Source organism: Triticum dicoccoides, chromosome 5B, assembly GCF_002162155.2.
Source record: "Triticum dicoccoides isolate Atlit2015 ecotype Zavitan chromosome 5B, WEW_v2.0, whole genome shotgun sequence".
Taxonomy (NCBI): domain Eukaryota; kingdom Viridiplantae; phylum Streptophyta; class Magnoliopsida; order Poales; family Poaceae; genus Triticum; species Triticum dicoccoides.
In genome coordinates, this window is record NC_041389.1 from 666,070,635 (window position 1) to 666,081,351 (window position 10,717).

Below are 10,717 nucleotides of genomic sequence, written 5' to 3' on the forward strand. Positions count from 1 at the left end.
TGAGACAAGGGTGAAATTTAGATGGTCGGCCAGTCTGACTTCAACAAAGACACTCTAGAAGCGCAGTTTTTGCTTTTTTTTTTTGACATGGAAGCGTATAGTTTTTTTTTGAGGGTTATGGAAGCGTATAGTTAGAAAAACAAAAGAGCATGGGCCAGTCATAACCGGCCACACGAATAACATTTAGATGCCGGCCCAACCTGGGCTCCAAAAGCGGGACGACATTCAGGCCCATGACCCCAGAGCCGCGCTTATCGGTCCACAAAGCCCAGCGTTCGCCCTACTTAAAGCTCGGACCATTCCCTCAATCCCTCCCAAGCAGCCGCCGCCGCAACCCTAGAGCTCCTCCATCCCCTCCTCTCCCGGGCGCCTCCACCCCCCGCCTAGCGGCGCGAAGCGACCATGGTAAGCCCCGCCGCTCCCCCCTCCGTCGGATCTCGCTCCCCGCCGGCCCCCATCTCACCCTTCTCCGCCGTGTTTTGCAGACGTTCAAGCGGAGGAACGGCGGGCGCAACAAGCACGGCCGCGGCCACGTCAAGTACATCCGCTGCTCCAACTGCGCCAAGTGCTGCCCCAAGGTACGGCCGCCATCATTTCTCTTCCGTTCCCCTCCTGGATGTGATGCTATTTCGTAATGGATAGATCAGGACCAGGTTGCCTTAGTGGTAGAAGAATCAGTGCACGCATGAGGATCTGTGCTAGTGTTATTTCCATGGTGCGATCTGTATATTGCTGCTCCAGCGGTTTGCGGGTGGTATTAGGTTCGAGGAGGGATCTGCCGTCTAGATGTGTTTTTATCTCACCGGAACAGCGATGTTTATACAACGTACTATTACTAGTTTTAGGCTCTTTTTAGTCTGAAAATTGTTCTCTAGTCAACAGTTGGCACTCGTCAAATTATGTTTCATGTTATAGATAATAGATGGTTGTTATCTAACAATCAGTTCTTATTTTGTGCAGGACAAGGCTATCAAGCGTTTCTTGGTGAGGAACATCGTGGAGCAGGCTGCTGTGAGAGATGTGCAGGAGGCTTGTGTGCATGATGGTATAGTCTTTTGTTGCCTATTGCATTTGCAGTCGACAGTTATTATTGATCATTAGTAACTGTGTACTGAAAACGCCTCGTTCGATTCTCTTTTGTCCAGGATATGTTCTTCCCAAGCTGTATGCCAAGGTGCACCACTGCGTTTCCTGTGCCATCCATGCTCACATTGTCCGTGTCCGCTCCCGTGAGAACAGGAGGAACCGGGAGCCCCCGCAGCGTTTCAGGCGCAGGGTATGATTTTAACAACCAACCATCTGTTCTTCATTTTAACAAAGTTTTGATGTTTTCTTGTATGCTGTTCCATATATTTTTAACTGTTAGATAGAAGTTTGTAGTTTATGATGAGTAGTGGATCCATGATTAGTTCTTCACTCTTCCAGTGTTGCTTTTGGCGTTGCATTCTCTGTGTATATGTCACAATGGATGCGTCAATGGAAGCATAAATAAACATGTCTTGATGCATTGCAGGCTTATATGTGATGACTGTTCCCTAATTCAGTTACCACTTCCTCATTGCACACATGTGAAACAAAATTTTCAGTACTGTCCTAGCGTTGCTTTTGGCGTTGCATTCTCTGTGTATATGTCGCAATGGATGCGTCAACGGAAGCATAAACAAACATGTCTTGGTTGCATTGCAGACTTATCTGTGATGACTGATCTCTACTTCATTCATGACCTCCTCAATGCACTCATTTTGTTATACTTCCTACAGTTGGTACTTGGTTTCAGTGTTTATTTGTCTGTTTACAACAGTGATCTAAAATTCATCAGATTGTGGGACTTCTTGTCTGCCCCATTGGCTATAACGATTGAGATTGCCTATGGGATGAAGCAGTCCCTTACATCTGATAACCATCCTCTTCACTTTGTCTGCTAAAACCTCCTGTTTTTAGCTGATCATTAACGGATGGGACATTTATATACTCATCTCCTTCACTTTGTCTGCTAAGAAGTTCTGTTTCTAGCCGATCATTAGCTGATGTGACATCTTATGACTATTGTTGTTTCTCGTCTGTTTTTCATCATTCTTCTTGATTGCCTCAGTTGTGTCTCTTACAATTTTCACTGACTTGTTTTGGCAACTTGATTGTAGGACGACGGCCCGAGGCCTGGACAGGGTGGCCCGCCCCGTGCCGGCGGCCCTGGTGCCCCTGGTGGTGCGCCTGCTGGCGCCGGTGCCGTTCCTGGTGCCCCTGCTCCCCGTGTCTAGTTTGGGAATGCTTTGTCCGTGATATGCGCCAGCCCTAGTTTTACTCGTATCTGGATATTGGACTATTCTACCTAGTTTTTGCTGCAATCGGTTGTACTGAAAGTTGGTTGGTCAAGCACAATTTGTGATCAGGTCTTTAATGTTTTGACAATTTCGCTGCTATCTATATCGGAGAGAACCTTTTGGTTTGTCTGGGGATTGCCCCTTGTGGTTTTGTGTTCATGCATCATACTCCCTCCGTTCCTAAATACTTGTCTTTCTAGGCATTTCAACAAGTGATTACATATGGAGCATAATGAGTGAATCTACACTCTAAAATATGTCTACATACATCCGTATGTAGTAGTTATTTGAAATGTCTAGAAAGACAAGTCCCTTACATCTTGTAGTTCTTTCATGATGAGACTGTAGTCTGCGATCTATCTTCTCTTGTTAGTTCACAATGCTGAGTTAAAAATCACTCGTGAATGGGTATTTGATATAGCCTTGTAGAGATAACATATCGCAGATTCCAACAAAGAGCACAGCCTCTCTTTATAAGACTGGATGGCCGGTGCTGTGTCTTTTCCTTAACCAGAGCCACTACCACATTGTGCTTCCGTTACAGGAGAGGAGCCGGTTGAACAATGGCTAGGGGAGGAGAGAAATGTTTGATGTACGAATTACTTTGAATAACAAAGACGATCAAATGCTAGAGGCAAATCCAAGTGTCGCTAACTGTTGGATCTTCCCAGTACTTCGTTAGATTCTGCAACGTGCAATATCTAGAAGATTCTATGGTTGAGCTCAAATCATATGGACATTTTGCACGACTCCATGCTAATACTCTCCTAACTTTTTTTTGACAACTCCTAACTTCTTTTTCTATCCAAACTATCATCCATTTTTTACTTCGTATTCAAGGCTATGGACCTTCATAAATCATATTTATCTTCCTTTGTGGATAGAACATTAGCTTTGAGATAGCCAAGAAAGACACCTAACAAAACAGATCAATGCAATTCATGCAGATGTCTCACACTTCTATTTACCTGCTATAGCCTATAGTTAATACAATACTATGTCTATCTTTGACTGTAATTGACTATCTGAACTAATTTAGAGCATGGTTGATAATAGGGCTAACAATCGGAAAGAGTTGCCATGTCATTTACAGCCAACCTAATAGCTGGCATGTACAATAGTACATTTTAAATGTGCACTACTCTATGAATAGTCTCACAAATTTTCTTGGGGCTTGTGCTGAAATTGGCTACTAAAAGAGTCCATTTCTTTTCTCTGCTCCAAAGCAAAGAATAATATTTTAGTCCTTACAGCCTCCTTATGTTCAAAACGTCACTTTGTAGGACGGGTGCTGGAGCCCTATATTTTGAATAGTGGCAAAATGATTTTTTAAAGTTTCAAGAAATTCTGAAAATAAACTAACATGCTTATATCAATGTATATTATACACATGTAAATTTTGAAGCTGAAATAAGTAACCATGTGAGTTGCACAAAAATGACAAAATCATGATTTTGGAAAGATGAATAGTGCATGCTTATATCACCGTTTTGTCATTTTTGTATAGCTTACATGTTTACTCATTTCATCATCAAACTTTACACATGTGTAATATAAATCGATATGATCATGTAGAATTTTTTTCAGAATTTTGAAACTTAAAATGTGAATTTTAAATTATCTAAAATAAGGTCCTCCAATACACCCGGGTTCCAAAACTCCACTGTCCCTTATGTCACCTTATTGTACTTGCTCTAATACTATGTCTCGAACAACATCATATGTACAACGCGTTGACATGGAAGTTTGTTACTTCGTCAGAGAGACAGTGCCTCAATGATAAAAATGCACAATCTGTTCTCTGAGAAGGTGTTAACATGTAAGATGTATCTAGCTTTCAAGGGAAATTCTGACATGGCACGTTGTATTTTCCTGCTTTCCTTTATGAAGCCCTGGGTTCTGTAACACATCCATACTTAAATTTGTGTACTCATTGCCCTCAATCAGCGTAGAAGTTTATTTAAGACATGATTTTTGCTAATACAGTGCAAATACACTTAGCAAAAAAAAGAAAACACCACACAGTATCCTTCTAGTAGCCTCTAAATGATAGAATCTCCTCTCTGACAGGGAAATGGTTCGGTGATCCAAATCTTAGATACAACATGGCGTCATATCCTACCCTAACAAGGACTTCAAGGCCTAAAAGCCGAACCACTTGGGCATTTATCTTCCCCTGAACCACGCACTCCAGGCTAGGTCATCGCCTTCCTACGGCTTGATGAAGCGAGCTAGCTTCCCAAGGACGCCTCTCAGGTTGCGTATGCCGGCCCCCGTCTTGGAGCTCACCATCATCTACAAGACATGTATCACGGTATCAGAATGACATGGTTCAGGAGTAGGTATAACAGATTGGGGATGATCAGATGGTTCAGGAGCTCACCACGGGCTTTACGACTGACTTGTTCTTCTTCAGGCTCTGCAGTTGAGGAAATGAGCCGTTTCGGTTCAGGTCAGGCAATGAAACAAAACACGCATGGGAGGAAGGTGGGGAGGGTGTGTATAGGGAGGGAGCGAACCTCTTGGATTTCCATGGCACGGCGAGCAACGTCTATAGGGAAAACCAAATCAGTCTTGGTTAATACAATCTGGTATGGTGTCTTGTATCTGCCACAGTGTATATGGAGATGTCATTCACAAAGTCAAACGTAACACCACTATGTATATCACCCCAAACATAAGCAAATGCTTTGATCAAACAATGTCTTCCAGGAAAAAACTGCATGACTCTAATCAATGAATTTGATCGACTGACAGCACAGTTTTTTTTAACTTTGCACTGACAGTGATGTACTTCAATTAAGATTGTGAAGGTGCAAAACCACTTAACATTACTACATTAGAGAAGTAGATATGAACACTGCCTCTAAGGATTTAAGCAAACCTTTCCATTAGATCTATAAGCTCGTAGTCCAATGGTTTCATTCCACGTTTAGTGTGCACAAGAAGGCACACTCTATCCAGACCAACCCTGTTTGAAACATACTCCTTCACCTACAAATTTCAGAGTGCTTGTAAGAACCAAGATCAATAACCAATAGGCACGATCTTTAAAAAAAACAAAAAAACCAATAGGAACATCTTGAAGACAAGTGATTTCTTTGACAGACAGATCCAATGGTTCAAATTATCAAGAATACTGCAACGGGACTAGGAGATAGTTCGTCTAATTAAGTGATCATTAACATGCATTGTGAAGCTGCTTGATTGTTGATTTGAAATTGTGCCCAGTTGGACATCCAGACCAGATGTTCCTTGTTATTAAAACAAGTAATCAGCAGCAGTGCTCATAAAAGTTATAGAGCAAGAGCCAAGGAATTTCATTACCAATGTACAGCAGTTATGTGATCTACAAGTATGTACATTTCAGAGTTAAGAAGAACCAAGAATAACCATAACCAATAGGCACATGTTAAAGCTTATGTCTTGAAGAGTTAAAATAAAACAAGAGATTTCTTTGATGAACAGATCTAATGGATGTATTCAAATCAACAAGAATACTGCATGGGGGGCAGGAGATAGTTTGTCTAATTCTGTGATCATAAACACGCGTCATTGATTTGAAATTGTGCTCAGTTGGATATCCAAACCAGAGGTTCATTGTTATTAAAACAAGTAATCAGCCACAGCGCCCATACAAGTTGTAGAGCAAGACCTCAAGGAATTTCATTACCAATGTACAATAGTTTTGTGATCTACAAGTATTTACAATAAAATTTAGGATTTTAATAAATTATCATAGACCAGAGGTCAGAAACCCCAAATTCATGCAAGGCGACATGATTCATGAAAAGGCTATTATGCAGATTGGATACTTACAAGCTCCTGCCAAGACTCTTTAACTTCATCCTTTGCATAAGCAAAACCATATCCGGGCAAATCAACAAGGCATAACTTTGATGCAAGCTTGAAGAAATTTATACTCTGTCATTCAGAAGTAATATGTTATACATATAAACAAATTAAGTGTTTGAACACTGATAAATAAGTAGATGAAGATATGCAAGTGTTAATTGTTTATTCAACTTACTTGAGTAAGTCCTGGTTTATCTGATGTCCGGACAATACCCCACTGTCTTGTAAGTGCATTAAGTAGTGATGATTTCCCAACGTTTGATACCCCTTGAATTTCAGTAAAGTAAGAGAAGTTGTTAGGGCAGATTTCAAACCCTTTAAGAAACAGGGAGTGATATAGATAGGTTGAATACTATATTTGATTCAGTAAAGATTTTACAGAATCCAAAGAAAGCATTGTTTTGACAACAAAACTAGCATAAAATATCTAAAGAATACATGCAAATTGTTATATTTCCTATACAAAGTTTCAAACACAGCCAGAGAAGGAGCAGCACTAAATGTCATATATGACACAAAAAATATCATGTCTGTTATCTGTAAATATTTACTTAAAAAAAAGGGCAGCCCGGTGCATGTAGCTCCCGCTTGCGCAGGGTCGGGGAAGGGTCCGACCACTTTGGGTCTATAGTACGCAGCCTTTCCCTACATTTCTGTAAGAGGCTGTTTCCAGGACTTGAACCCGTGACCTCATGGTCACAAGGCAGCAGCTTTACCACTGCGCCAAGGCTCCCCTTCATCTGTAAATATTTACTTAAAGACTTAAATTAAGCACGAGGTTATGATTTGACATTTGTCCTAGTAAAAAGAGCCTTCTACAAGATGTGAAGTTTCTCTTTCACCAGTAGTTCAATTGATAATACACAACCAAACATTTTAGAAGCTCAGTGATATAGAGTTGAGCTGAGCAGAACATAAGATGGCTGAAAGTTGAAACATACAACAAAGTAGAGGCTTGGTTAGTTGACTACAAAAGGTCAATGTGCAATTTATCATCAATGTTTCAGTGTGCCACAGAACCAACAAAACATACATTTTCAATGCAAATAATTGCTCCACTATTTGCAAAACATTGTAGGGGATAAATGTAGAATGATATATGACATACTGAATTCAGACACAGCACATCAAAATGACATGATGGACAACTTTCAATATAAATAAGAAAGGGGAGATGGAACTGATATTGTGCATTCCTTCCTAGGATGTTTACCTGCAAATGCTATCTCTGGAATTGTAGGAGGAGGGAAAGATGATGGGATCTTTGCAGCGGCAAAAAAGTCCAACTTATTTCTGAACACCTGTTGATAGTTTTTTGTGAGCAACAACAATTAATATTGGATAGAAAAAACAAACATAAAATATACTACCTCCGTTCTAAATACAAGACGTTTTGGTAGGCTAAAATGGCCTACCAAAACGTCTTATATTTTGAAACAGAGGTAGTAAAACCTAAAATCATATAGCAGCCAAAAATAAATGACTAAAACAAGAGAAACATACAACTTTCTGCACTGATTATATGTTATCTTTCTTACACTGTCTTCTATCCGGTCACGCTCAATTCTGGTTGAGAAGGGGACATTATCCAGAGGAGCAGAAAGCTTGGTATTGTAGCCAGCATTTTTTATGTCAATTAGACGCCTACGACCAAGTAGCTGCGAAGAGCAGTAAAATTATGTTACACATGCATTCATAGAGCGTAAGAGTCAAAGAGGTATGAGGAGGTAATTGTGTATACATTATCTTCAACATATTGAAGGATTGAAGAACTTGGCTGTATGTCACGAAATTTAGCATTTATAGACATTTCAGTCTCTTCAGGTTCAGGTGTGCTCTTTTCTGGAATCTTCACTGTTATGCAAACTAGAAAAAAATGGAGATATTAAAGCATCAGATTGATAATTAGACACTTTCCTCATAAGACCAAAAGTTTCGAATAAGTAAATAAATTATAAGGGCGTGAATGCTCTAAGACGTTCAGGAAAGTTTTCATATTACTAAGGAAACAATTAAAATATGTAGCAATTTCATGAAGTTATCAGTTGAAAGAAGAGATTTGGATCAACAATGTTACATAACAAAGCATGCAAATATATTTCTAAAAGGAGGGAATGGCACAGACTGAATAAAACTATAACTTGTAAGTGGTTCTAGTGTGTATGCATTTTTTTATCTTAACAGGATATCATTAAGCATATGCATATCGAGTAGTATACATAAGTTGCACTACATTTTCTTGACTTCCCGAGCTCTATACCTGCATTTAAATAATATGGAATATTTCTTCTTTGTTAGCATGAACTTCAGATAAGAAATGCAATGCTACTTTCAGGGGCAGAGCAAGAAACTATCCATGAGAGGGTGCCGTTTCACTATCACAGGATTTGAGGGGCCGTTTACATGAAACAGGATGTACATATGCACAAATGAATCCTCTGCGGCACTTTAAAAATGGTAAGATAGCATTCGTACCATCTTGTTTGGGAGTTGCCTCCTCAATTCGTTTGTTTGATGTGTCATAAGGATCTAGTTTCATTCGCTTTCTCTTCTTAGGAGGAGCAATTTCCTCAGAATCAGAAACTGAATCCTTCTTATAGACCCTGAGTTTCTTCCCAGTCTTGTCCAGCACTCGAGTAGGACGCGCACGGGGCTTCTCTTCAGTATTTTGGCGTGAATCATCAGACTTCCTGCTTCCGGCATCATGCTCATCCAAATCGGCATTTGTGGCGCCACCATTTCGACGATCGACCCTGATGTCTTTGTCAAATTTCTTCCACTTGGAGGCTTGTGAATTCATACAGACCATTGATCGACCCTTGTCCCCTTTACTTCCACCAGAGGTCTTGCTGCTATCCCTTCTCATTGAACGGAAGCCATCATCTTCCGAACCTCGAGGCTTGAACCTTTCACCTTCCCCTCTGCCCATACCAGAACCTTTGCTGCTATCCCTTCTCACTGAACGAAAGCCACCATCTTCCATACCTCGAGGCTTGAACCTATCGCCACCCCCTCTGCCCATACCAGAACCATTGCTGCTACTCCTTCTCATCGGCCGAAATTCACCCTCTTCAGATCTCCGGGGCTTAAACCCGTCGCCTCCTCGAGAAGAAAACTTGCCACGGGTTCCATCGGAAGGGTTCTTTCTGTCCATCCTTGGCTTAGAAAACGACGCGGCGTTGTAATCGCCGTACCCCGAGTCACGATCAGCCTTCCTCTTCCTGCTGTCAAACCCAGACGAAGCCCTCCTGGCGTCTCCTTGAGACCCTGCATCGCTCCGCCACCTCTTCTGCTCCGTACCCCCTCCGCGCCCACGCCCACCGCGCTCTTCTCTCTCCTCCCCATTGCCCCGGTCACCGAACCTGGCCCCTCCTTTCCCTCTGGCGTCCTCCCTCCTGTTCCCCGTCTTCCCGCCGGCCATCCCGGTCCCGCCGCCGCTCATGTCCCTCTTGGCGCTCAGCTGGCTCGCCGTGCTCGTCTGCCGCCACTTCAACCGTACACCAAGCGGCATTTCTCGGCCCCCCTTTGTCTGAAGAAAACCACCTGCACAAAGACGACGACGGGTTAGACGCTCTCGCCGTTGGTCTGGCAGCATGCGCGCGCGAGCAGGGAAGGTGTTCGGAGGAATGCCTAGGCGGAAAAGGGGAGGATGGAAGAGACAGCTGCTGTGGGCGCGGGCGCGCGGGGGATGGGACGGCGGTGCGCTCACCTGGAGCGGGGGGCGGCGGCCGCGTTGCTGTCGCGGCGGGCGGCGGGCGGCGGGTAGGCGTTGGTGGGAGTGCCAGAACGAACTGAACGGAGGCGCGCGTGTACTGAGGCTTAAGGTTTTCCTATGGAGTGTTGGATACAGATCCGACGGTAGGAATGGGGTGCGGCGGCGAGCTTATGTTTGGGCCGTTGTAGTAGTTCCGAAGCACGTGGGCCTGAATAAATGGGCCAGTTTGTTAGTCATTTACCATTCGGCCTCGCACAATCCCAAAAGGGAAAGACGCCTGCTACGAGTAAGTCGGATGATCTTAGAAAAGATCAGCCTGCGCAGCCGGCTGATTTGGGCGTAGGTGGCCGTTAGATCGCAGGCTCCCAACATCGTGTCTTCATCTTCTTCCTTCGCATTCTTCTCTCGTAGCGCCCAGTCGTTAAAAGCAGCAGGCCCTCCCCGGCAAACAATGCAGCGTTGCCGTTCGCCGGAATCTCATCTGGTCGCAGCAACCTCGTCATCGGCCGCATACGATGCTCCGACGCAACATCGACCAGCCCGGCGATGCTCCAATGCAGCCCCGGAGCCCCGGCAATGCTTCATCGCAGCACCGGAGAACCCGACGATGCCTCGACGCAACTCCGGCGCCTCGGCAATGCTTCATCGAAACACCGATGGATTTGTGAATTTTGTTTGCATCATTTTTTTGATTGCTTTTTGTTTTGAACATTTTGAAGAATATACATTGAACATTTTGTAACATACGTTGAACTTTTTTCATATACTATGAAACATACAATTGAACATTTTCTTAATATACTATGAACATTTTAATATACACGAT

The 10,717-nt window shown here is 42.9% G+C and overlaps 2 protein-coding genes and 1 non-coding gene across 3 annotated transcripts; 2 read left to right on the forward strand and 1 right to left on the reverse strand.

Annotated features, from left to right (window-relative positions):
• Positions 1-256: 256 nt before the first annotated feature.
• On the forward strand, positions 257-2,446 carry LOC119312459 (40S ribosomal protein S26-like). The gene is made up of 5 exons (XM_037588181.1): positions 257-405; positions 486-578; positions 961-1,045; positions 1,146-1,276; positions 2,142-2,446. Exons 1-5 carry the CDS (start codon positions 403-405, stop codon positions 2,256-2,258), a joined length of 429 nt encoding a protein of 142 aa, XP_037444078.1. The 5' UTR covers positions 257-402; the 3' UTR covers positions 2,259-2,446.
• LOC119313451 lies at positions 1,864-1,966 on the forward strand. Its single transcript, XR_005151735.1, has one exon. It is a non-coding gene; the product is annotated as a small nucleolar RNA snoR99 (small nucleolar RNA).
• Positions 2,447-4,238: 1,792 nt separating the features above from the next.
• On the reverse strand, positions 4,239-9,995 carry LOC119312460. The gene is made up of 11 exons (XM_037588182.1): positions 9,886-9,995; positions 8,652-9,719; positions 7,918-8,042; positions 7,715-7,834; positions 7,390-7,477; positions 6,352-6,443; positions 6,141-6,245; positions 5,206-5,315; positions 4,841-4,928; positions 4,705-4,740; positions 4,239-4,616 (listed from the first exon to the last, which is right to left on the reverse strand). Exons 2-11 carry the CDS (start codon positions 9,685-9,687, stop codon positions 4,533-4,535), a joined length of 1,884 nt encoding a protein of 627 aa, XP_037444079.1. The 5' UTR covers positions 9,688-9,719; positions 9,886-9,995; the 3' UTR covers positions 4,239-4,532.
• Positions 9,996-10,717: the final 722 nt, after the last annotated feature.